The following is a 26864-nucleotide window of genomic DNA, read 5'->3' as shown; positions in this document are numbered from 1 at the left end:
TCTAAGGAAATTTCCAGCCTCCTAGCCAATCATGCCCTTCTGATGTCTATAAAACTAGTTCATGCCCCAGATTCCTTGGGAATAGTGCACCACAGCTCACAAGGCATCATCCTCCCCCAGCCCATGGGGAGTTTCCTCTTGAGCAAAGGCCATTAGACTCGTTACTAAATTGTTTTAGGTTTGTCATTCACACAATAGTCCTTCCCACAGTAGTCTTAGTACTTGACGTAGTAAATCCTAATGGAAGAGATTGAAAAACTTGGGAATTTTACTGTGTATCTGCCATTCCTGATCAAAGAGCATATATGTTAACTAGTTCTCTCCATGTGTACGTATGAGTGCATAGAGGTGTAGAGAATTCTTTCATTGCTTAAGGAAGGTCTGTTTTTACTCCTTTTTGTTTTGAGAAGATTTGGAACAGGGCATGCACACTAGGTCAGCTCTGGACTTTAAAATCTCCCAATTCATGATGACTCTTCTTTTCTCATGGCAGACTCTCCTTCCCAATGCCTCGGAAACAGGCACTGACAAAGGACTGGTTTTCATTCTTAGACCAGAGCAGAGTATGTGCACTTGGCACTTGGCGACTTTAGATGCTAAGCCTGTCCAGAATGTGGCCATCCCACTCTCCTACTCAGAAAGAGGTAACTAGTCTTTCTTCTTTTTTTTATTTCTTGATTGAAGTATAGTCAATTACAATGTGTCAATTTCTGGTGTACAGCATAATGTCCCAATCATGAATATACATACATATATTCATTTTGATATTCTTTTTCATTAAACGTTATTACAAGATACTGAATATACAGTTCCCTGTGCTATACAGAAGCAATTTGTTTTTTTATCTATTTTTATATATAGTGGTTAACATTAACTTGTCTATCTTTGACTCCCTGTTACTCTCCAGAAGGCAGGACTTGTTCATGAAAATTTAGGGGAAACTATAATCCTATTAAACATAGTTATTACGAGTATAATATGTTGAATCAGAAACATTTTAAGAGCAAGGGAGACAGACAGTTAGTGTGATGCTTGAAAGTCCTGGTAGGGACACATTTATTCATTTGGAAAACATTTAGGTGGCCCTTGGGGAACCTGTAATAGAAAGAGAAGACACAGAAAGACAGGACATGATCCTTAACACATTAGGTGGTTATTCTAGGCAGAGGGGGGCATAGAAGAAGATTGGGATATTTGGAGAATGGTGAATAGTGGATATGGCTGGAGCCAGAGTGTGAGGGGCCTTGTATTCAATGTGAGGTTTGCTCTCTATTCTGAGGGGGCTTCTGAGGAAGCGTAGAGTGTTTCTAAATGAAGGAGTGATGTGATCGATGCATTTCATCTCTTGGAAGGTTAACTCTAGAAGCCGTGGGGGGAGTGGATCAGAGAGGACATAGCAGAGTCAAGACAGCCCAGCATTCAGGACTCAAAGTGAGAAATGAGGATCTGAACAGAGGCCAAGAGTGGGGGATAGGGAAGCGGATGGATTTGAGGTGTTTGGAAAGTAGACTTGAAAGGACATAATGACCAGTGGTTATGGATTGTGAAAGTGGGGAGCGTAGACGTCCCATTTGTGCAGCTGGGAGATAGTGATGCAGAATAGCTGTGGAGATAGGGTTGTGGTGGTGCTGGATGTTTTAGGGGGTTGGAGTGGGGTAGATAGTGACATAAGTTTGGGACACAATGCACCTGAGCTGCTTGTAGGATATCTGAATGGGCATGCGTAGTAGCCAGTTTAAGGGCCTGGAGTGGAGGAGTGGGGTTCGATAGCCAACTGAATAGCTATTAGTAAAAGCCACAGAAGTGAGTGAGATTGTCCAGGCATAAACGTAGAGATTTAGGGGGGAAATAATAGCAGATAACTGGATCGTGCCTACCACATGCCAGGCACTGCTTCTGGGGGATGCTAACTGCTGAAGAATAATCGTAAGACTGAGAAGTAGACAGGGAGATAAGAGAAGAGCCTGGCCGTCCTGCGTGAAGTAGGAGTGGTAAACAGTACATTGCAGAGAGGTCAGGAGAGGTGACTGAAAGTGTCCGTGTGCTGGCACGATCCAGAGTCAGCGGTGGCCTTGAGTGAGCATCATTTTTGTGGCACAGCGAGGATGCAAACTACATAATCCCAATTGAGGGGTGAAGGTGAGATGAGGAAATTTACATACTCTTAAAGTTTGGTGGTAAAGGGAAGGGGAGGGAGCAATTGCTAGTAAAGGAGGTAGAATCCAAAAAGTGGTTGGAGTTGAAGAAAGATAATGTCATCTGTAGCAGAAGGGTAATTACCTGAGTTACAAAAAGCCGCTATACTTCAAACTTCCACTGAGGTCCATGTACAAAGGAAATCTATGAACAGTGGCGCGTCAGTTACAACACATATCCTTCTCCCAGGTGTGGTAAATATTGGTAAATGCAGGCAAAGGAGACTGTGAGAGAGGAGCCCAGAATCCTGAGAAAGATTCCCCGTGATACTGAAACCTGTGCACTCTGGGTGTCTCTATTCCCGATCTGCAGGATTCCAACAGTTTATGGAATCTAAGACCCCACTGTGGGAGTGATTGGATGAGTGTATGAAGTTGAGCTCTTAAAAAGTCTTTAAATTGGTTTACCTTGTTTTGTCTTCTGTCGGCCTCTCCACTTGAGTCCACCAGGCTTGGAGTTGAATGAATGTCAAGTGATTTAAGCTTTGTCATGCTTGAAAGTCATGAATAGCATTCCTAATAAGAAAAGAAGAGCTGTTTTGAGCACACTGTTAGCGTAAATTAAATATCCCAAATGTATTTTGTGTTTGGTTAAACATACACGTACTATTCCAATACATGGTCTTGGGGTTCTTGAGGTCTTTTATTTTTACTCTTTTATATGCACACAGAGACTCTTCCAGTGCTGAGGATAACACCATCTTTCTCCCTGTTGAAAGGGTCAGATGGAGAGTGGACACTTTTCTTCTGTATATTAAAAATTTTCGCCCTCTAGGAAATGCACACATGCAGCATTTGGCATGCAGTTTCAGAGTGTGCACGGAGCCCCTGAAACCGATTCTTGGACCCCCAGCTTAAGAATCTTTGTCTGTGCTGACTTTTTTGACTCTAGAGCAGAGGTTGGCAAACTGCAGACCACAAGCCAAATCCAGCTCGCTGCCTGTTCTGCATGTCAAGTCTTACTAGAACACAGTCCATTCGTTTACTATCATCTGTGGCTGCTTTCCTGCCACAGGGGCAGGGTTGAGTAGCTGCCACAGACACCATCAAGTCCAAAAAGCCTAAAATATTTACCATCTGGCCCTTTACAGAAAAGATCTGCTAACCCCTGTTCTATGGCTTGTAACCTCAGTTAACGTTCCCCTTGGTCCATGAGGTAGCACAAAACTTGAAGCTCTCTACTTAACTTCTGTATTGTGAGTTCTTGTGAGAGTGGGGTTCTGTTTATCTGCGTATGATTTGCATACAAAGAATTCTGTGTTAAGAGGGAGGGTGTAGCTCAAGTGGTAGAGCGCATGCTTAGCATGCATAAGGTCCTGGGTTCAATCCCTGGCACCTCCTCTAAATAAATAAATAAACCTAACTACCACTCCCCCCTACACCCCCCCCAAAAAGAATTCTGTGTTAAGTAACTTTCTTATTTTCCATCCAGATCCTATCCCCGGAGGCTGTAATTTGGAGTTTGATTTAGATATCGATCCCAACATTTACTTGGAATATAATTTCTTTGAAACAACTATCAAATTCGCCCCAGCAAACCTAGGCTATGCGAGGTACGTCTGTCTCCCATCTCCTGAAACTGCTTTTAGCTGTTGTGTAGGTTTCAAAATCAATAGCTCTCTTTAGGAAAATTGAATTGTCTCATGTTTTTGTTTGGAATGGAAGTAATTTAAGCTTTCTTGCTAGTACTGGAGCTCTCCTTTACAATGAATGTTGTTTCCCCCCATTCTTACGAAGAGCCAGATGTTGAGTCTTTATTAGGAGCTTAGAAGTACATCTCAGTTTTTTTCGCAAAGAGTTTTACATATGGAAAGCATTCTGGAGGCATTAAACACTCCTACATGTTTGTGAGGATTTTATTATTTTAATTAAAAGTCTGCCCTGGTTTCTACTTTAACGGTGATGATCGTGATGATCGCCGACATTTGAGCAGCACTTGAATGCCCCCGGGCATCTTCCAGTGCCGGGTGCTGTCTGTTCTTTGTCATTTAATCCTAAGGATGTTACGAAGAAGAGGCTGTTGTTCTTATTTTCCAGAAAGGATCCCCAAGGGTTGTTGAGGTTAAGGGACTTGCCCACGGGCACACAGCTAACAAATGGCAAAGCTGGCCATCCGCTCGGCCTGCCCAACAGGCACATCTGGTTATTTAACCTTACCACCTCTCTTTTCTTCCCGATGCCACACTCAGAATTGTCACAGAAGTGTGACGTTCGAGCTTTTGGTTCCTTCCCATAGATGAGACTTGCCCCGCACGAGAGTGATGCTCAGTTAGTTTTGTTGGTTGACTTTAGAGGCGCGGACCCTCCGCCGTGTGATATCCAGACAGGCCGGGGCTCCAGGTGGAGGCTGCAGTACGATGTCTACCAGTATTTTCTGCCCGAGAACGACCTCACCGAGGAGGCGCTGCTCAGGCACCTGCGGAGGATGGCTGAGGTGCCGCAGGTGAAGGCCAGTGCTGTCAAGGTAAATCTGATTCCCCTCCTTTGCGTGGCCAGATCCTGACACTTTTATAAGAGTTGAGCAGGGGAGAAGCTACCGGGAGCTTTTGTGTGTGTGCTGTTTTCTGGGCCTTTCTGGGATTCTCACCTCATTGTCTTTTATTTTGTTTTCATTTTGGGCGTCATTGCTAGTGATAGCTCAAAATCGTGCTGACTTTTTGAGGAGATGCATGTAAATTACATTATGTTTTACCTTTTTTTTTTTTTTTTTTTCAGTGGAGGTCCTGGGGATTGAACCCAGGACTTTGTGATTCTAAGCATGTGCTCTACCTCTGAGCTGTACCCTCCGCCTTGTTATGTTTTACTTACAGCCACATGTATGACCTGGTAATCTTGAGCTATGGATGGAAGTGGGTGGTGGTTTTCTACGTACTCCCGTAACTGTTAGATAAAAACTTTTGGCAAGTATAAAGGTTATATAGTGTTTCGAGAAAAAAATAACCTGAAACTATTTATGGATATAAACATTATCATTAATGTTTAAACCCAAAGTCTCCAACTTGGAGCAAAAATTTTCTCCGAACTTTTTAAGCCCTGAAAACTCTTCCTCCTCCGAGCGTGGGGTACAAGCCGGCAGCATTGGCTTCACCTGGGAGTCTCTTAGAGTTGCAGACTCAAGACTCCACCCCAGACCTGCTAAAGCAGAATCTGCATCTAATGAGATTCCCCAGGGGATTCCTATGCACTTAAAAATTTGAGACTAATGCTCTAGGTCCGTATTTGGAGTGCAAGGTTTTATCTTTATGTCTTAAAAGATGCCTGATACGCCAGTCTAATACCCGGGTCATCCTTTAGTCTAATGGTCTATGTGTAGAGTTTCTCTGGACTGCTCTGATATTCCCAGGAGGTTGTCGATGACCAGGTTACATAGAAAGAAGTGACTAAAACAAGGTGTGTGTGCTTAGCCCAGGGGCCCAGTCTCTCTCAGAGCAAGGTCTCATTTCGTTACTCTGTCACCTGGGTCGTCATTGCCTCGTGCTGAGAGCGAGCCCTGTACCAGAAAACTATCTAGTCTATCAGATGACTTCCTTCATCTCTCAGAAGACACTGGGCGGGTGGGAGAAGGGTGGTGGGAAGGATTGTTCTAGATTACAGAGACTGGAGATAAACACCATTCATGAAACTTGATTGGATTTTGGTTAAAGGGGAGAAAACAGCTATAAAAGACATTTAGGAAAATTTGAATATGGACTCTGTATTAGATAATAAGAAATTATTAATTTTCTTAGGTGAGCTAAGGCATCGTGGGCATATAGGAGAGTATGTTTGTGCTCAGCACTTTGCTCCTCAAGGTGTGGCAGATCCGTGCACAGCAGTGCATCACCCAGGAGAGTCTCAGAAAAGCAGAATCTCAGGGCCCCTCTGACCCACAGAACCTGAGTCTGTGTTTAACAAGCTCCCCAGTGACTCATAGGCCATTAAGTTTGAGAAACACGGTGTTAGGACATGCATGCTGAAGGAGTTACAAGTGAAATGTCACAATACCCATAACTTACTTTAAAATGGTTCAGCAAAATTAAAAGAGAGAAAGAGAGGGGTGGGGGAGTAGGAGGGAGGCACAGAAAAGCAAATACAGTGAAATAGTCACAATTGTTGCGTCTAAGTGGTGGGATGTAACTCATTCATCGTGTTATTCTTTCAGTATTTCTCTCAAGTTGGATGTCTCGTAATTAAAACTTGGGAGAGTAGGAGGTAGTGTTAACATTTTTGTTGGGCTTGACCAATTCTTGGCCCAGAAAACAAGTTTTTGAAGGTTGAGCACTATTTTTATATGGTAGAAGTTTTCTCAGAGGCTCCTAATTATTTACTTCTGATACTCTGTGTATTAGGGCTATGATGTCTGTGGGGGCGGGGCTTTTATTTCTGTTACATGTATTGCCTATCTAAAAAACAGCCTTTCAAAGGGAATATTTGAAGCCAAAGATGACAGCATAACATAGCTATATGTAATTTTTCTCATTTCAGAACCTGGTAGGCAAAGACAAATGGGAGTTCTCTCTGAGATGTTAGCCCACGTGGCTTACGTGGGTTCGTAGCTCGCAGCGATCGCTAATGTTTTGTTGGCCACTTAACTGTGCCAAGCACCACGCTAAGTATTCAGGGGAGGCTAGTTAACAAGATCAAGCAGATGCCTGCCCTTAACGTCATTTACAATCTAGCAGATGAGAAAAACTTTTTTACTTTGTCCTGATGAACATTTACCCATTATTTATATGACATTTTACTTAAATTATGGACATCTAATGCTATACGAAAGCTTTAAATGCATTTTGTGTAAGAGGTGGTTCATATCAGCACGTGCAGACCGTGTAGGACAGTCTTTTGACAAAGCCAGATGGGTCGGTGTGTATCTTAAACAAGAATTATACTTTAATATTCGAATTTAATATTACGTGTAGGTGCGGTTATAATAGAAAAGCTTGTGGAATTTGTTTTTGGTTTTTTTTGAAATCCAAACACTAATCATGCTTTATTTTTGGCTTTAGGTGGTTACCCTAACAGCAAATGATAAGACAAGTGTTTCTTTCTCCTCCCTCCGGGGACAAGGTGTCATTTACAATGTCATCGTTCGGGATCCGTTTCTAAATACGTCTGCTGCCTACGTTCCTGCTCACACGTACACTTGCAGTTTTGTGACAACAGAGGGTAATTGTTCTTCCCTGGGTGAGTATATGGATTTAAACTGTGACAATTCTTCTTTAGCTTTGCAGGTGTTATCAACTGGTACGGAGCTTAAGAATTTTTTAAAGTACGTTTGTCTCATTCATTCATTCGACACACATCTCCTGAGCCCTTCCTTTATTGCCCTCTCTGTTCTAGGCACTGGGTTACAGCAGCGGACAAAAGAAACAACATATCTGCCCTCCTGGAACCTGTATTTTAGTGGGGGGGGTGGTAACGAGACAGACAAGGTACTTCTGTAAAATATACAGTATCTGAGATAAGCGATGAGGGCTAAGAAGCAAAAATGAAATAGGAAAGGGAGAGAACGAGTGAGGGCAAGAGAACTGGAGAAGGCATGGCTGGGGAAGGCCTGCTGCACAGGTAGCATTTGAGTGAAGACCCAAGAGAGGCAAGGAGCCATGCACATGGCTGGGGGAGGGTGGGGGTAGGCAGAGGGGACAGCCAGCAGAGGCCCCCACCTGGGAGCCTGCCTTGATTGCTTTGCAGTTTTTTTGTTCGTTTATTTCAGTCAGGTTTCTGATGAGGTCTGACCGTTATGTTTAGTTGATGTGTCTCTTAAATCTCTTTGAAGCCTTAGTTCTCGCCCCTCCCTCCCTCCTTTGTCTCCTGTAGTCTATTTGTGAAGAAGCAGAACTGATTGTTGCAGGCACACTCTCTCTCCTCCTCCTTTCCCTCTTTCCCCCACCTCCTTCCCCCAGGTATATGTCGGAGTTAGTGCTGCAGATGCCCGTCAGGAAGCAATACTGTCTGGTTTCTCTTTTTAGTATACCAGCAGCCACTGGTATTCATTGCCCAGCTAGAATAATTCCTCAGGGGTGGAAAGAGTGTTTGTAATATAAATTGTTTATGTATGGAATAAATTACTGTCAGTTCACTTTGCTTTTTTCTTGAAACTTTGCTCTATATTGATTAACTGCAATGTATCAAGTTGGATGTATCATTCACTAAATGTTCACTATTTTTAGGAAGAGTGTCTTCCAAAGTGTTCTTCACTCTTTTTGCCCTGCTTGGTCTCTTCATTTGTTTCTTTGGACACAGATTCTGGAAAACAGGTATCTTGTCTGATGTAGCTGTTTACATGCCTCGTGGTCTTTTTTCTAAAACGTTCTTGGGGAATTTCTGACTTGTAAGGAGCATGAGCCGCTGGTTATCTCCACTGTCTTTATGGATTTGTGGCTGGGGTCTTTAGTAAAGATTCTGCTGGGTTATTCTGCATTTTTATTTTTTCTTTTCTCAGCAATGGAGTGCAACCTCCTCTTATTAGGAGGAGAATAAAATTTGATTTGCGCATCGAACTTCTTCAATTGCTAGATTGGCTAGTTGACCAAAGATAACGGAGGTTAGAAATCAGGACGTCTGTGTCCAAATATATGTGGGTTTTGCTGATGTTGATCGGCAGGGTTTCATATAACTTAGGCTGCAAGGCTGCAGTGGACAGTGAGTTTGAAATGTCTGCTCAGTCCTGGGAGGTTCAGACAGCACATGGGAACTCCGCAATCTGCTCAGTGAAACCCAGTGTGGGGAGTAGAATATATATTATGCTATTAAATTGATTTGAATTCTTTGGGCTGCGTTTTATGTCACTAACGTTTGCAATTACTAAAAAAAAAAAAAAAAAAAAAACCTTATCCTTATTTAATTCATTAACAAGGGGTGATCAGAGAATCAATGGGAGAGTGAACCTAATCCTGGTCTTATAAAAACTCTTCAAACTTGCTTTAATGAACTGAAATAGCAACTCCTCTCTCTATTACTATACTTTTTTCTTGATTGAGAAAATCGTGAAGAATATTTAATTCCTCAAAGTGTAGAATGATTCTACAGTACAGAATTTAATTACTCAGCTGTGTGCATGATCCCAAAGGTATTACTAAGGTATTTTAGTGGATGAGGACAATGATTGATGTTTATCCTCAACAGGAAAGGATGAATTAAAGAAGACAAAAAGTCACATTTTGCTTTGGAATATTTTGTTACATATATATATATATATATATATATATATTTTTTAATCTTTCAAATTATATTGTTGCTCATGTAATGAATTGAAATTTAGTATTTGATTCTGATCAGAAACAATGACAAAAGGAAGGTACTGTGTAGCACAGGGAAATACATACAGGATCTTGTGGTGGCTCACAGCGAAAGTGAATGTGACAATGAATGTATGTTCACGTATAACTGAAAAATTGTGCTCTACACTAGAATTTGACACAACATTGTAAAATGACTATAACTCAATAAAAAAAGTTAAGAAAAGAAAGAAACAATGACAAAAGTAGTATTTTTGTTTTAAGTAGGAAGTATAAATATATTAAAATGAGCCACAAAATTAAGTTACCTTATCAATTAAAATTGACCTATAAATAAGAAAATGTATCCTACAGTTAATACTTTAATATTATACTCATTTAATAATAACATATCCTCCCAATGGCTTTGACTTTTTTCCTGCCTTTTAGATAATTATTTCTCTTCTCTGAATGCCCTCATGTGTACCTTCTGGGAATTTAAACATGTATTTGTAGGTTAGACATTTAAACTGCGTTGTAAAAGGACTACTTAACCATAGCTCGTGGCTTTTTGTTTTGTTTTCTTTTGTTTTTTCCCCTTCCCTGGTGGTTTCCTGCTAGAACTATTCTTCATGGGCTTTATCTTCGTGGGATTCTTCTTTTACATACTGATTACAAGACTGACCCCTCTGACGTACGATGGTAAGTGAAAAACATCTCGCTTGACTGAGGGTTCAGAAAGAAGGTGCCGTGTTGACACCCACCTCTCCTACGTTGGCCCAGAGCTGAGAGTGACGTCCTCCTGTGTGTGTGAAGTAAGGGGCCGCCCGTGCTCGACACATCTTCCCTCAGCTTTCTATTCACGCCTTCCCTTCCGGGTTCTCCATCCGCGTGGTGAATTCGCAGGTCCTTAGGGAAACGAAGGGCCATGCTGATTATCCACTTGTGTTCCAGCTGTGTGGCGTATTGAAGAGATGACATTTCCAGCTTCAGAACATTAAGATTTTCTTTACCTTAAAACAACACGACGACTCCTTCCTTGTCTCATTGAACAGAGTGCTTGTCGCCCCTTCTTCCTCAGTCCCAGTTGTATGTTGGGCCAAGCCCCGCCTGTCGCTGGACCTGGGGGGTGTAGCTTCCCAGCGGGTTTCCAGCCTCAGACGAGAGGCTCCCTCCCTGGAGAGGGCTTTCCCACGCTGGTTTCGCGGCACCCGAGCGACAGAAAGGCTAAGGCTGGCTCTGGGGACAGCACCGTGTGTCTAGGCGGCCTTTGATCCCCGGTTTTCCTCTCCCCTCGTGCAGTCCTGCTGGCGCTGACCGCCGTCGCTGGAAGCGTTGGTGGGGTCTTCTTGGCCGCCGTGTGGTGGCGATTCGGGGTCCTCGCGCCCTGCCTGCTGTGTGTCGGACTCGTGCTGGGCTTCCTCGTCTCGTCAGTGACCTTCTTCACTCCGCTGGGTAGGAGATGCCCAACTAATGTTTTGTGTGTGTTCAGTTTACTGTTTTAAAGACTGTTTCGACCCTCCACGCATACTGCTGCATCCGGGATTCAGGGCTTCTCCTGGAGAATTCTGGACATTGGGGATGAAAATGTGGCACTTTTGGGAGAGTCAGTACTCATAAGAGTCCCTCTGTCTTCAAAGATGAATTATACAACCTCTTTGGAGGTGGCTTTGTACCTGTTTGTTGTGATAACGTGTGTGTGAGTTAGAATTAATGAAAGCAGAGGGGATTGTTAATATATGGCACAATGGTGGGTTTTGTTTGTTATTTTTTTAAAACCCTGGAACTCTTTCTTCAAGTGACTCTTCAGCAGGAGCCCAGTACATCCCACGGATACATTCGGTGCTGCTCTGATGGCAGCTGAGTTGGGGAACCTGATGCTTGGTTCCCGGTGTACTCTTACACCCCTGGCCTCTGCTCCCACCCCTGGCTAGACCCCGAGTGTTCCTAAGGCACCGACTTGCAGTCCTCCTAGGACTGTAGCTCAGGGATGGTTCTGCGGATTTTTTTAGTTAACTTGTAAGTTGACTTTCTCTTGTAGGGGAGAAAAATTTTCCTTCTGCCCTTCCAGGTTCTTTGGCTGCTCTAATAGTTAAATTGACATAAGACAGCGTATAGGAGGAAAACAAATTGAATTTCGTATGTCCTGGAGTCCCATTTAAAAATATAAACCCAGAGGCAGTTCAGCAGTTGAGGCTTATCTGCCGTCCTGAGCTAAGACATGAAGGGAGTCTGGGGCTTCAAAGGGGAGGAGGGCAATTCAGAGGAGCTTAAGAAGAGCAGGTGTTCGGTGGTCAGATGTTTGCCCCGCGATGCAGCTGAGTCTTGCAGATAAAACGCTATCTCTGGTAGTTGCTTGCTTTCTGGGCCAATCCCCACGATCTAAATTCTTTTAGGCAGTAGAAGGGGAGAAACGTTTTTCCTGAATCCCAGGGTCTTGATTGTCTTTAGCACAAAATAATCCACATGCCCAAGGGGCACATTTTAGGGTGGCCTATTCTGTCCTCCGTCACTTTGCAGTTGTACAGTACCTTACACTTCCTGGTTGTTGTCAAAACTGCAAAAACAAAGAGGAGTATCTATAGTCAAAGGTTCTCTATTAAGCTATTTCTTGTGATAATGTTTAGTTCTTATATTTCAATATCAGATTAAAGGTTATGGGAATGTTAGATATAAGAATAGGTGTCTCCTCAGATGAATGGAGAAAGAAGATGTGTGTACACACACACATACAGAGACACACACACAACATGGAATACTACTCAGGCATAAAAAAGAATGAAATAATGCCATATGCAACAACATGGGTGGACCTAGAGATGATCAAACTAAGTGAAGTAAGTCAGAGAAAGACAAAGATCATAAGATATCACTTATTTGTGAAATCTAAAAAAATGATACAAATGAACTTATTCACAAAACAGAAACAGACTCACAGGCATAGAAAATGAACTTAAATTGTTACCAAAAGGGAGAGTTGGGGGAGGGATAAATTAGGACTTTGGGATTAAGAGATGCACACTACTATATATAAAATAGATAACCAACAAGGACCTGCTGTGTAGCACAGGGAACTGTATTCAATGTCTTGTAATAACCTATAATGGAAAAGAACTGGAGAAAGAAAAAATATATATAAAACCAAATATATATGTATATATATATATATATAAACTTATATATATATATAAAACCAAATCACTTTGCTGTATACCTGAAACTAACACAACATTATAAATCAACCATACTTCAATAAAAATTTTTTAAAAGAAGAATAGCTGTCTCTTGAGGCTGTCCACTCTTGAGAATGCAGGATACAGAGAGCAGTTGGCTCTCTAAAGATCTTTTTAAGACCAGAGAGAATTGCTGACCTGTGAGTTTACTGACCATTCCAAGGCCCTTTGTTCTGGTTTTAGCAAACCTATAGCCAAGTCCATTCCCACAGTCCCCCTTACAGGCAGCTTTTTAATCTACCTGCAAAGTAGCATTGTTTAGATTTGGCCAGATGACAGATCCACAGGGATGTTCGTTGACAATGCAGGTTCAGGACGTTAGAAGCGCTAAATCAAATACCGCTTAGTGAGCTTCCTCCCTTTTCGTTAATGCTTGGAGGATGGAGGGGTGATTGGTTAGAGTTTTTTATAGCTAATATGTCAAACTGTCTTATTTTTAGTAGCTAATGCATATGAACTATCTCATTGCTCATGGATATTTAGGGTAAGTGTCTCCTTCATGAGAGTGGGTGCAAACTCCTATTTTTAAGCATTAAAATTTGAAAAGTCTTTGGCTGACCTCTCAGATCTAATTAAATGACTGTTTTCACCTTATTATGTGGCTCACAAAGAGCTTGTACTCTGAAAGGGTCAGTCTTCACAAGCCTGGGTCATAACTACTATTTTTAATCCCTGGATTCCTCGAAAGACTTTTTTTTAAAGCCCCATGTGTATTTTGTGAAGGTTAGTATAGTTGAACTAGAGAAGATGGTCCACACACTCCCTGCAGCGGGTTGGAGTTTGTTTTCTGAGATTGTGGGGTCTCCAGGTCAGATCCCCTGACCACGGAACCCCCACTCTTGGCACATGGGTCTCAAGATGCAGGGCCACCTCCAGTTGGACTGAGTGCTGGTGCCAGTGTCATATTAAATAATTCTCAGGCTTATCTTCTTGCTATTTAAGCATAATTTATAATAGGAGTTCTAATGTATCCATCATGAGTCACCCCGAGGTGTGCCGAGTTTTGGAGAGGGTTTAGTAGGGCAAATAAGAGGCTGGCTCCTGTCTCTCATCATGCCTGAGGAAATCGCATCTCCAGTGTGCAGTCGCTGGGCGGGAAATGAATTAATGGTAAAAATCTCTTCAATGGATTTTGCTGCTGTATTGCAGTTCATATGGTTAGCTCTGAATGCCACTTGTATTTTTCACTTTGCAGAACAAAATCATGGAATTGTAGACACTGATAGCGAGAAAGGATAATTTGGAGCTTGGAGATGGAGTAGTTCAACCTTCTTACCTCATAGGTTAGGAAACTGAGACCCAGCATGACAGCTAATGAAGGGAAGAGCTTGGACTAGTCCAGCCTCTTCTAAATTATCCTGGTCATAAGTGCAGAGCATTTACCTACTTGGTTTTCCTCCCACTCCTCTACCTTCTTCGAACGCACCCTTCAAAGGGGACTATATTGACTGTTAAATGAAAAAAATATCAATTCATTTCTAATCGCCAATGTAGTCCCTGGTTGTTACATAAAATCTTCAATGTGTATCTGTGTTCATGTGTTGAGAAAGTGAAATTTGACTTAGTGAACCTGTTTGTGTACCCTTGATTTTTTTTTTTGCTTTTTCAGGAAACCTAAAGCTTTTCCGTGATGACGCAATATTCTGGGTGACCTTCTCTTGTATAGCTGTTGTCATTCCAGTGGTTTTCATAGGCTGCCTAAGAATAGTAAGTGTTTTATGGGGTCAGTTTATTCCTTCTATTCTCCCGGGCCTTCATTTGTTCACTTGTTGCATCATTTTGCATTTTTATTCACTAGGGAGAGTCTGATAATCTGTATCAGATGATTGATTTTTACGTAGCCTGGTTGCTGCGAAAGCGAGAGAAGTTCTAGTTACGATTACCACCCTGTTTTTTTCCATCAAATAGAGCAGGCATTCATCATGCTCATCATGCTTTTAACAGTGGAAGCAGAGAAGGTAGGGCTTACAGTAATGCCACCACCAGATGGGTGGTTAGTTTCAGCTCTCTCTCCAGAGGAATGGTTCTTCATCTAATTAGAGTTCATTGTTGAAGCTCTTTCGTAGAGAAGATATTTCCTATGATGAGGGAACGTGTGTTTTACGAACTGTGGGTGTTGCAGGTTCTTTGCAGTTCATCTTCTCAGAGAACAAAGCTTCACTCAGCTCTAAGACTTGGTTCCTCTTCATGTGCCCTGAGGGAGCGGAAGTGGTTCCCGGAGACTGAGGCCAGTGGTGCGAGTTCAGAGCTATTATTGTTCTGCCAGAGGTGATGCCTAAACCCTTCTGTTCTTCCCCAGCTGAACATCCTGACTTGTGGACTCGTTGGCTCCTATTCGATGGTCCTGGCCATTCACAGTTACTTGTACACGAGCCTTTCTTACATCACTTTGAACGTACTCAAGAGAGCGCTCCACGTGGATTTCCGCGGGGCTTTCCTAAACGTGCCTTTTCAAACGAATGGTAAGACTCCAAATCCAAGAACCAGAGTGATAGTCAAATAGGAACAGTGGCCCACCTGTGCTAACGAGAGCACTCGGTAACTAGATTGGAAGAAGGATTCCCTGGACCAAAGGAGGAAACTCACAGAGTACAGATGCCTTTAGTGTCCTGTGTCAATGATAACTTATGATCCCGGGAGCAGAGAATTTAAATTTGTAAGGTGGTCGAAGTTCATGCTTCTAAAAATCTGCTCTGTGGACTTCATTAAGACATTTCTAAACCAGAATTACTAAGATTCACCTGGTCAATTCCTAGTTGAGGGGAAAATGCTGAGAATAAAGCTGTTGCACCCCTGAGGAATTGGGGTGGGATAAGGGGTGAGAATGACAACCTGATTTTGTAAGCTGTTCCCTTGTTTCCCGCCTGTAAAGAAGCAGGTAATTTGCTCATCAAAAGTGAGAAACAGACTCGGAGACATAGTAAACAATCTTATGGTTCCCTGGGAAAGGGAGTGGGAAGGGATAAACTGGGGAGATTGAGATTTGCAAATGTTAACCACTATATATAAAAATAGATTAAAAACAAGTTTCTTCTGTATAGCACAGGGAACTATATTCAATATCTCGTAATAACCTTTAATGAAAAAGAATATGAAAATGAATATATGTGTATATATATATATTTATATATATGCATGACTGGGACATTATGCTGTACACCGGAAACTGACACATTGTAACTTACTATACTTCAATTAAAAAAGAATTTAAAAAAAGAAAAGGAATATATATGTATAAATGAATCACTGTGCTGTACAGAAATTAACTCAACATTGTAAACTGACTATACTGCAATAAAAAAAAGATGTGCTGAGATTTAAAACTTTTTTTTTTAAAAAAAGGTTAAAGTGATTTTTCAATCAGTAATTGTATGGTTTCCTCAACTGTAAGAGTCTGCCCGTTAAAACTTTCCATTAACTTTTTGAAGGGAAAAAAAAATGACTACTGAATCAAATGTTCACCAAGGTTTATGATACGTTGGTTTCAGAAATGTTAAAATAGAGAGGATGGAAGAGCAGGTCTTAGAATTGAAGACCCATAATCCGATTGTGATTGTTTTGAATATTTAAGGGCAAGTCTTTCCCTCTGCTGTCCTCAGCCTGCCCACGTTGTTTGAGAGGTTGACAGTGGAGACCTTGAAAGCCATGTGTCTTGGAAGTTTGACAATATTTTGCCAAGCCTTTTATTGGAAGCTCAGTACAATTTGTTGAATCTCTTCATGCATTTCTATACCCATCCTACCCAAGGGGGATGAATATAGAAATACCATACAGGTTCGAATGGGGAAAAACAGCATGGTGGCCTCTAATGTTCCATGATGTACATTAGTGAGGTACACCTAGATCACTGCCTTTTCCCCACCTCCTCTGGAGAAACACAACAAACAGCTCTGCCTGTGGGCACTAGTCACAAGATATTGGAATGACAAGGATCCAAACAACTAATTCCTTTACAACCTGTCTGGATTTCAAATGCCTGTAATAGGAAATTCCTATTTTAAAATGTGAGACCAGAGCTTCCTCGCTCATTCCTTGGTTTGTAGGTGAGGAAATACACGTACGTTTGGACTGACTTACCAGAAAGCCTAATATTAACTGAGGAAGGATGAAACGGAGGGAGGCTAGGCAGTGTTGTGTTAGATCTGTGTTAGGTTTTAAAATTCGAGAGTTCACGCTGCGCTTTTCTCCTGGCTTCTAGACTTCATTATCCTGGCAGTGTGGGGGATGCTGGCTGTGAGTGGCATCACGTTTCAGATTCGCAGAGAAAGAGGGCAGCCGTTCTTCCCTCCCCACCCCTACAAGCTGTGGAAGCGAGAGCGAGAGCGCAGAGTGACCAACATCCTGGACCCCAGCCACCACATCCCTCCGCTGAGAGAGCGGCTCCGCGGCCGGTTGGCCCGGATCAAAGAGCTCTTCCGGAAGGAACAGCCCGCCGGAGAGAGGACGCCCCTGCTTCTGTAGAGGCCAGCGGGCTGGCGGCACAAGTGTGATCTTGCAGCGCGGCCCAGGCACCGCCTCGGAGCTGGTGTTGACGGCCGGCTGCTGAGAAACCGGCCTCTGCACCTGCGCTTTGTACAGTATTGTGGTGTCCTTGTGGGCATGGGGTAAGGGTGTGCTGGGGAGATGACAGTAATTCTCAGTCAGAGTGAGAAGGATGACCAAAAATGCTGGTAGGGAGGTTTTTCCTTATTACCGAATGCCTAAGAAATTCCCCTCTGGTTTATAAATATATGATCAACTTATTCCGTTAAATAAATACACTCAAAAAAAAAAAAAAGAAAAAAGAAAAATTAAAAATCAGTTGTTCTGATACTTTCTTTTTATAACTCCTGGAACAATTCTCTCACCTGACTGTCTAAACTCTGGAGCTGGGGCGCAGAGGGTGGTTTTATTTAAGGCTTGGACTGTATTTTTATTTGCTACTGTGTTTAGAGGATTCAATACTGCACCTTTGAACTTCAGAGTACAAAAGAGGTAGAACCAACTTATTTTCTTACTAAAAGCAGTCTGATTACTTAGTTGCACCTTTCTTAGTATCCTGTGTTATCAAAAGATACCACTCTTTTGTTTATTTAATTGTGGTAAAATACATACTTACGTTCCAGTCATTTTTAAGTGTGTAGTTCAGCAGGTACCCTTTGTCTTTGCCTTTTATTGCCCCAAATGGTAATTTAAATAGCTAAATTATTTCAATTATTTGAAAATAGGTCAATTTATATGAATAATACAACTTCTATATGAATGATTTATTTATATTCCAGATTTAAAAAGGGCCCTTTTTTTTCCCTTTCAAGACCTTTTAAAATAATATTGACAGTTGATCTCTAGTAAACTGTATTAGATGACATAAGAATTGTTTTGTTGTTAGGAAAGAGGTTGGCTCCTAACTTCATCTACATGTAGTCCCATTACTAAGGAAATCTTTAAAAAATCTGCGTTTTGTAGTTCTTTCTGCTAAATGAGTTGTTAGAGCATTGATGTAAAATACAGTTTCAAAACATTTCTGTATGAAGCCTTCGTGCTCTCTGTGCTTCAAAGTGATAAGGGGGGATTCAGAAGGGATTCAGGTGTTTAATAGAGCTGCTTTTAATGAGGACCTTGGATTCTGTAAGGAGAGTCTCTTCGGTTTTGACTCTTTTTTTGTCCACCACGAGGCACTCGGATGCCCTGGGTTGCGTCCCTACTCCTCATGGCCTTTCCTCTTAACTTTCAGAGCCTCTCCCCAGGTTCTGCCTTGGATTCGAGGCTGGTGACTCTGACAAGCCTGGGTGATGGTGAGCCTGGGTGTGGTTGCTGCATTTCCACTTGTGAGTGAACCACTGTTTAAACGATGCTGCTTCTAAGAGTTTTTCAAAATAGATTTTTGAAGTTTCAGTTGACTGGAAAATTTTCAACTTTTGCTTTTCAAAGTGTTTTGGAAAGGCTGAAACAAAATGAAAAAAAATTTATAACTAATCCTTTCTGCTTTGAAAAATTATACACAATTGTTCGTTTATTTATTTTGTAAACTTCACTGTTTAGATAACTTCAATAACACTTAAACGTGAAGAGAAAAATATTTTTTTTTATAATTCACCATAGGGATTCTGGCTTCTGCCATATCACTGTAAATTCTAACAAAGTTACATGGAATATTTGTGAGTTATTTTCTATACCATCAAAATGCACTGCCAGTGAGGATTGTAAAGACAGAACACACTTTCTTGGGGGGGTAAGGGGTTACAAATTATTTAAAATTTTTCATGATAATTTGTGAGTAATAAAAAGCCAGTTTGTATAATTTTTTAAATAATAAATACCTATTTTGAAAAAAAATGCTAAAAGTCTCCTTATTATAAAATTCTTATAAAATTTTTTCCCAGCTGTATTGGTACCAAAGTAATAAGATATGAGAAGATAATTTCACAGCTATAAAAATGAAATCATTTCATCTGGACAAATAATTCTTTATCTTAAAAAATCAGTTTAAGCATAAATGGAATGATAGGAATTGAAGGGAACTTGGGGGCATGGGTTAAAAGTTGTAAGCTTTGTTAGAAGGAAAGCTGATGTCTTGAATGCGTTAGTTTGTGTTGGTGTCATTAGCCCTTCAATCGTGTCAACTCAGAAAAACAGCAGTGTTACCGTAAACTTGGTCCTACTGTTCTTTAAGAGTTTTGGTTCTGACTAACCTCTTAAAGATTAGCTACCAGGTTGTCAAAGCCCAGCAGCTAACCAGTGCTATGGACCAGCTGAGTTCTGTTTAAAATGGGATAGAAAACTGATTCTAACAAAGAAATTGCTAGAATATTAGACCAGGAATGAACTTTAGAGATCATGTTGTCTGATCTAATATGTTAGCATGTTATTTTACACCTGAGGAAATTCTCAATCAATTATATGAAGTCACAGTATCAAATAGTAGTGCCCAGACCAAAATCTGGGATGCCTAACTCCCTGTTCAGATGTGCTTTACATTCTTATCATTATGAAAATGTACCTCATTGATTATTTTCAATATCCTTCTGCTGGTGAATTGGTAGGGAGCGCCTAATGTTTATATTGCCATGATATCTTTTGGGGAATTATCAATTTTACACAGTGAAAACATGTTTTTTTCCAAGTTAATTCTCTGCGGTCCTGGACCATTTCCTATTCAGTGCAGGGTATATGATAGATAAAATTTCCAGTGTCTGTAAGTATTTCTGCACAGCCGCATTTGTGTAGTTTTTTTTTTTTTTTTGGTATAAAGTTTATTTTTTGATGATGTACTTGATACCTGTTATTAACTATCATTAAAACCTCAGAATTCTGGGCTCTCGTTTCCTGAGAACTGGGCTGAAGCTTTCCCACCGCGCCCAGGGAGGGAGGTTACCTGTGTTTTCCGTTTTGATACGGGCTGAACTGTGTCTCCCTCCAAATTCATGTGTTGAAGCCCCAGCCTCTCAGTTCTTTGGAATGTGACTGTATTTGGAGAGAGGGCTTTATTAAAGAGGTAATTATGTTAAAAATGAGGCCACTAGAGTAGGCCCTTATCTCATCTGACTTGTGTCTTTACAAAAAGATGAGAACACACAGAGACACTGGAGCAAAGTACATTTGAGGACACTAGGATGCCAGCTGTCTGCCAGCAGAGAGAGGCCTCAGATGAAACCAACCAGATCTTGGACTCCCAGGCTCCAGAACGGTAAGAAAATGAATTTCCGTTGTTTAAGTGATGTCACACAGTATTTGTCTTTCTCTGCTGACTTTTCTCACTGGGCATAATGCTCTCAAGGTCCATCCATGTTGTCACAAATGGCAGAATTCCCTTCTTTCCCATGGCTGAATAACATTCGATTGTACGTATAAGCAACATCTGTTTCCATTCCTCCATTGAAGGACACTTAGGTTGCTCCCCTATCTTGGCTATTGTGGATAATGCTGCAATCAACATGGGAGTACAGATATTTTTTCAATATCCTGTTGCCGGTTTCTTTGGATACGTATCCAGAAGTGGCATTGCTGGGTCATATGTTGCTTCTATTTTTATCGTCTTCTTTTCCTCATTAAATTTTAACCGTACTACAAAATGGCACAGAGCGCACTGCGTCTTTTCATTTACCTTTCTTTTTCCATTCTTCCCAAGACCTTAGAATTTAGCAATTATTCCCTGGCAGGCACATCAGAACACCTGAGTGACCCACACACCATGGCCCTTGGAATCATTCCTTCTATTCCAGAGTCCTGCACATACAAGTATAATAATATACCTAACTCTGCTGCCCCAGGGTGAATGCCTTCCCCTGGAAGGAGGTTAAAGAATGGCCACATTCTTTTTTTTTTCTTTTTGAAATCTTTTGCCTTTGAAGTTCTTAAGGGCAAAGAGGTTATTCTGTCTCACATGAGGTTTTATGGCTCCAGTGAGTGGATTCTTTATTGCCCAGACTTGCATGTGATCAGCTTGCCTGAACTCGTGGTGTACATACTGGGAAGAGCATGGGAACCTGTGCTGGGAGTTTTGAGGAAGCAGGTAGAGCATCAGAAGATGAATGCAGCTGGTAAAATGTATGACTAAGCAGGCCTTTGCACCCAACTTCTCCGGGGACGGTGTTTTCAGGAATTGAAGTAGACCTCAACTCCTTTTTTTAAGTAAACCAGCTGTCTCATTTTGAGACCATCCATGTATCAAAATTCCTCAAAATGACTTAAATATATATATTGTTAGGGCTGGGCCTAGGGTTCTAGGGGACTGATTTCAGGGATGGGATTGAAGGCTTCTCTGAAAAAAAAACTCACTCCCTCATCTTGTGTATTGATGCCTGAAGGTTTTTGAACAGAGGACAGTTTCCCATTCCATGAATTACTCAACCTTTCTTCCAAACCAGCTGTGCCTCTGAAGCCCTTCAATGATAACACACCATGATTTTCTTTCTACTGACTAGAGATGTTTTCACCTCTTGTATTCTGTATAGGTCTTGAGTCTGCCTGACTTAGCCTGATCATAGACAAAAGCCTATGATCATTGAGCCAGACCTTCAAAAGAACATATTCTAGGAGAAGCTTATATTTGAAAAATTCATTCACTTGCTCTCACATCAGCTTTGGCTTGATAGGACTGAGCACTTGACCCCTGATTGGGGCTGAAATCTGAGATGAAGCTGACAAATCCTCAGGCGTTTAAAGCAGCCAAGAGCCACTAGCCCCTTATCAACTGTTTCCACCAGTCAAAGCTCTGTCCTGAGGCTCAGGGTTACACACACACATGACAGGGACACACTCTTAGGGAACAGTGATTCTAACCACATGTCTTCATTGTTAGTTTTACAGGAAGCCCAAATGTAGCCTTCTGATACTAAAGAAGTATACCATGTGTTTCAAGATTAGCATATTTTTATTCGGGGCACAACTCTACCCACTGATACTGATTTTAATGTAGTGAATTTTCTGAAGGCTTTTGGTTAGCAGGCCACAGAAACGAATTGGCTAGTGTGTATAAACAATGGAATAAGTTGTTAGTATACTGATATTATTTGCTTATAGTCAATATCCCCCAATGCATTTGATTTTTACATGATTGTAATTAAATGTGCAATTTAGTACTAAGCTTTTTATTATGCAAATTTAGATTCATATTTTCATTCCTGTTGCTAGAATCTTCAAGCCATAGTATATAATAAACTTCACTGAGTAGGTATCAATACTTTTAGATTATTAAATTAACTAAATTTAGATTAATTAAATTTACTATTTCCCTATTGTAGGGTATTTTTTCCCCTTCTAAAAAACTGAAGTATAGTTGATTTACAATGTTGTATTAATTTCTGGTGTACAGCATGATTCAGCTATACCTATAAATATATACATATTCTTTTTCATTACAGGTTACTACAAAACATTGAATATAGTTCCCTATGCTAGGCAGTAGGACCTTGTTGTTTATCTATTCTATATATAGTTTTGTTTTTTTTTTCTTGCTAATCCCAAACTCCCAATTTATCCCTCCCTGCCCTGGTCCCCTCCTGGTAACCATAAGTTTGTTTTCTATGTCTGAGTCTTTTTCTGTTTGTAAATAAGTTCAATTGTATCATTTTTTTTGATTCTACATATAAGTGATATCATGTATTTGTCTTCCTCTGACTTACCTGATTTAGTATGGTAATCTCTAGGTTCATCCATGTTACTGCTAATGACATTATTTCATTCCTTTTTATGGCTGGGTAGTATTCCACTGTATTCATATACTACATCTTCTTTATCCAGTCATCTGTTGATGGACATGTAGGTTACTTCCATGTCTTGACTATTGTAAAAAGTGCTGCTATGAACATTGGGGTGCACGTAACTTTTCAAATTAGAGTGTTCTCTGGATATATGCCCAGGAGTGGGACTACTGGATCATACAGCAACTCTATTTTCAGTTTCTTAAGGAACTTCCACACTGTCCTCCATAGTGGCTGCGCCAATTTACATTCCCACCAACAATGTAGGAGAGTTCTTTTTTCTCCACACCCTCTCCAGCATTTATCTTTTGTGCATTTTTTAATGATGGCCATTTTGATTAGTGTGAGGTCAGATCTTATTGTAGTTTTGATTTGCATTTCCCAAATAGCATCATTGAGCATCTTTTCGTGTGCCTCTTGGACATCGATATTTCTTCTTTGAAGAAATGTCTATTTAGATCTGCCCGTTTTTTTTACTGAGTTGTTTTTTTGATATTGAGCTGTGTGAGCTGTTTTTATATTTTGGAAGTTAATCCCTTGTTGGTTGCATCATTTTCAAATATTTATTTTTTCCATTCTGTATGTTGTCCTTTCATTTTGTTTATGGTTTCCTTTGCTGTGCAAAAAGCTTTTAAGATTAATTAGGTCCACTGGTTTATTCTTGTTTTTAATTTCCATTATTCTAGGAGGTGGATCCAAAAAATATTACTGCAATTTATGTCATAGAGGGTTCTGCTTATGTTTTCCTCCAGGAGTTATAGTATCCATTCTTACATTTAGGTCTTTAATTCATTTTGAGTTTATCTTTGTACGTGGTGTGAGAAAATGGTCTAGTTTCCTTCTTTTACAGGCAGCTGTCCAGTTTTCCCAGCACCACTTATCAAAGAGACTCTTTTCTCCATTGTATAGACTTCTTTGTCATAGATTAATTGACCATAAGTTCATGGGTTTATTTTTGGACTTTCTTATTCCATTGATCTGTATGTCCGTTTTTGTGCCAGTACCATATTGTTTTGATTACTGTAGCTCTTATTGTAGGGTATTTATATTGAATCCAATTTGTTCTAACAGTATCATGATGTGGATTTAATCAGGAGTGATGCTGAGAAATGGTAGGATTCTGATATACAGTTGACCTTTGACAATACAGGTTTGAACTGCATGGGTCCACTTACATACAAAATTTTTCAGTAGTAAATACTACAGCCCATGATCTGTGGTTGGTCAATCCGTGGATTCAGAACCTTGGATATGGAGGAACTGCAAATGTGAAGGGTCGACTATAAGTTATACTCAGATTTTCGACTGTGTAGAGTTGGTGCTCCTAATCCCCCCGAGTTGTTCAAGGGTCAACTGTATGTAGAAGGGAGTATCAACAGAATTTGCTAATGAATTGAGTGCAAGATTCAGGAAGAAATGGAGTCAAAGATGCCACCAAGGGTTTTGGCCCTTGTAGTTGGACATACGGAGTTGTCATCAACTGAGATGGGAGAGATCTGAGAGTAAGATTGGGAATGCAGCTTTGGACGTCTTAAGTTCGAGATATTTCTTTGATAGTCACAGTTGGATGAGTCAGGAGTTAATGAGAGGTCTAGGGAGCTGTGGATCTGGGAGTCATCCAGCATACAGGTGGTAATTAGAGTCACGAGCCTGGGTGAGATCATCAGGGAAGTGAGTATAGATACAGAGCAGGAGTAAGGCCCGAGGTCTGTGGTTCCCTAACACTAAGAAGTCAGAAAGAAGAAAACAAAGGAGACTGAGGGGCAGTCAGTGAGGTAAAAAGAAGACGTCCCCTCAAATTCATTAGAAATTATTGTTCATTGATACTTCACTAAAAAATGTACTCCTGTTTTACACTGATAGTCAAAAAAGACAATAGTCACCCCAAATTAAGTGAAGCATCTCTGATCTCCCATTCATTGAGTCAGTTTAGAAACACAAAATTTTGGAAGTCATCTTGATATTTAAGAATATCAAAGAATATTGTTTGAGCAGAAAACACTTCATCTGTGAAGCTGTACATAACTGGTTTTTTAGAGCTGCACTCCACTTATAAAATAAATAATACAGCGGACAGAAGATAAACAACGGGTGATGTATTTGTCTCCAGGGCTGCTGTAACCAATTACTGCAGGCTGGATGGCTTAACAGAAATGTATTGATTGTCTCAGAGTTCTGAAAATCAAGGCGGCCAGCAGTGTGAAATCAAGCAGGGCTGGTCCCTTCTGGAGGCTCTGACGGGGACAACATCGCTCCCCACACGTCTCCTAGCTTCTGGGGGGCACCTCATAAAACTTAGGGTTCCTTGGTTTGTGTATCTCTCTGTCTCTGTCTTCATAGGACATTCTCCTTCTGTCTGTGTTTCAAATCTCCTTCTTTCTTATAAGAACACCAGTCATTGGATTTGGGGCCCATACTAAAACCAGGATGATCTTATCCTGAGATCTTTAAACCTACAAAGACTCTATCTGCAAATATGCTCACATCCACAGGTATGGCAGGTTACAGGACCTGGACATTCCTCTGGGGGACACTATTAAACCCACTACAGATGATCAAAATTTCTGCAGAATCAGCAAAAAGTTGCTGGCCAACTCCTAAGAAATACAGACAGGAGCTGTTGCTAAGTACTAAATCTGTGGTAAGAAAAGATAAATAAAAAGCCCTAAAAATAAACTGTATGTAAGAATAAATGTAAACACTGTTTTCAAATTAACTTGGAGATCATACCAATTTCAATCATTCATCTTTATTGACAAAATAGGTTCCCAGCAATACATATTCTCAGACATAAATTTAAGGTTCTGCTTGAAAAAAAAAAAAAAGAATAGAACACTGTTGCTATATAACAAAGTAAATGTCTTTAAACATCAAGTTCTTGAAATAATATTGAAGAAGAGCAAGAATAAATTAACTCAACTTATTTGTTTTACAAAAATAATTATTTCTCAGTTTTTATAACAGAGCTGCCCCAATGAATTGCCTCAGACTTAATCTCAATTATGTAGTTTATTCTAATTCTTACTGGGGATAAAAACTCTATGAATGATGTGCCATCAAATTAAAGGATACTTTCCCCAAAATCAATAGAAAAGTTTAAAAATGAAAACTGTCACTTGTTTATAAAATATCAATTAAGGCCTCTGAATGAGAAAAGAAATCAATTTAATGTTTGAGCCATTTGCCCTTTTCTGTTCAATCTGTCCCATCAACCCCACTTACTCCAAACTTAAGATAAAAAATTCCGAAGTGAAAAGCAGTTTTGAATTTCACCAATATATGAAATTATACATTAAAGTTACTACATGAATATTACCTTAACGAATTATATACTCAAAAGTAGAATGTTCTATCATGCTGATTTTAATACATATTTAGTATAAGTGAGTACAGTATATTAATCATATTTGACACATCCTTTTCTTTTATAATCACCACAAAATACAAAAAATTTAGATTTCAGTTGATGTTAAAGCACATTCCTATTTCTAGCAGCTTTTAAAAATTTATACACTGGATATATATTTTGTAAAAAGTAAAACAAATATTTATAAAGCCACAGATTTCCCCTATGCCACCCCCCAGTCCTTTGACTGAAAGGTGACAAGAAACATCTCATAGGCTCTGAGGACCAAGTGGAGCTTAAGAATAGATCTAGAAAAAAATTTTTTTTAATTTTAATTTACTGCATCTGTATCTCTTAAGAGTGATTACTTTAAAAAAAAAAAGGTTCTGAGGCAGAGGAATTCCCAACTTACTTTGAAATCACCAGACCTAGCCCACCATATCAAACATTTCCACCGTTAGCTAAATGAGCTGCATGAGATTTTCCCTCTCGTTTTCATTACTGATTTAGAACCAAAACTTATTCCTTCAAATAAGTAGTTTAACCTACTAAATATGTCTCTTATAAGATCTTCTTTCTTAGAAAGTAGTATTCCTTCTCTTTCATTCCTGAAATGATATTTCATACACTTATGCAAGTCATGGACAATTGTTAGCTCAGTATTAATTATGATAAATTAGCTGAGATTAAATTACCTCTTTTGTTTATGATGC

The 26864-nt window shown here is 40.3% G+C and overlaps 1 protein-coding gene across 2 annotated transcripts in view; it reads left to right on the top strand.

Moving 5' to 3' along the window:
• TM7SF3 (transmembrane 7 superfamily member 3) overlaps positions 1-17414 on the top strand; it is a 35749-nt gene extending 18335 nt beyond the window's left edge. For both annotated transcript variants that reach the window (XM_064479140.1, XM_010997114.3), the window contains 10 exons: positions 494-644; positions 3628-3748; positions 4488-4659; positions 7181-7358; positions 8345-8431; positions 10013-10093; positions 10694-10846; positions 14234-14331; positions 14924-15086; positions 16823-17414. In XM_064479140.1, coding sequence (XP_064335210.1) covers positions 494-644; positions 3628-3748; positions 4488-4659; positions 7181-7358; positions 8345-8431; positions 10013-10093; positions 10694-10846; positions 14234-14331; positions 14924-15086; positions 16823-17085 — 1467 coding nt within the window. In that variant the 3' untranslated portion in view covers positions 17086-17414. The remainder of the gene's footprint in view (positions 1-493; positions 645-3627; positions 3749-4487; positions 4660-7180; positions 7359-8344; positions 8432-10012; positions 10094-10693; positions 10847-14233; positions 14332-14923; positions 15087-16822) is intronic.
• Positions 17415-26864: the final 9450 nt, after the last annotated feature.

The sequence above is a fragment of the Camelus dromedarius genome, chromosome 25, assembly GCF_036321535.1.
Source record: "Camelus dromedarius isolate mCamDro1 chromosome 25, mCamDro1.pat, whole genome shotgun sequence".
Taxonomy (NCBI): Eukaryota; Metazoa; Chordata; class Mammalia; order Artiodactyla; family Camelidae; genus Camelus; species Camelus dromedarius.
Note: the sequence above shows the minus strand (reverse complement) of the source record. Positions and strands in the feature narration are given on the sequence as shown.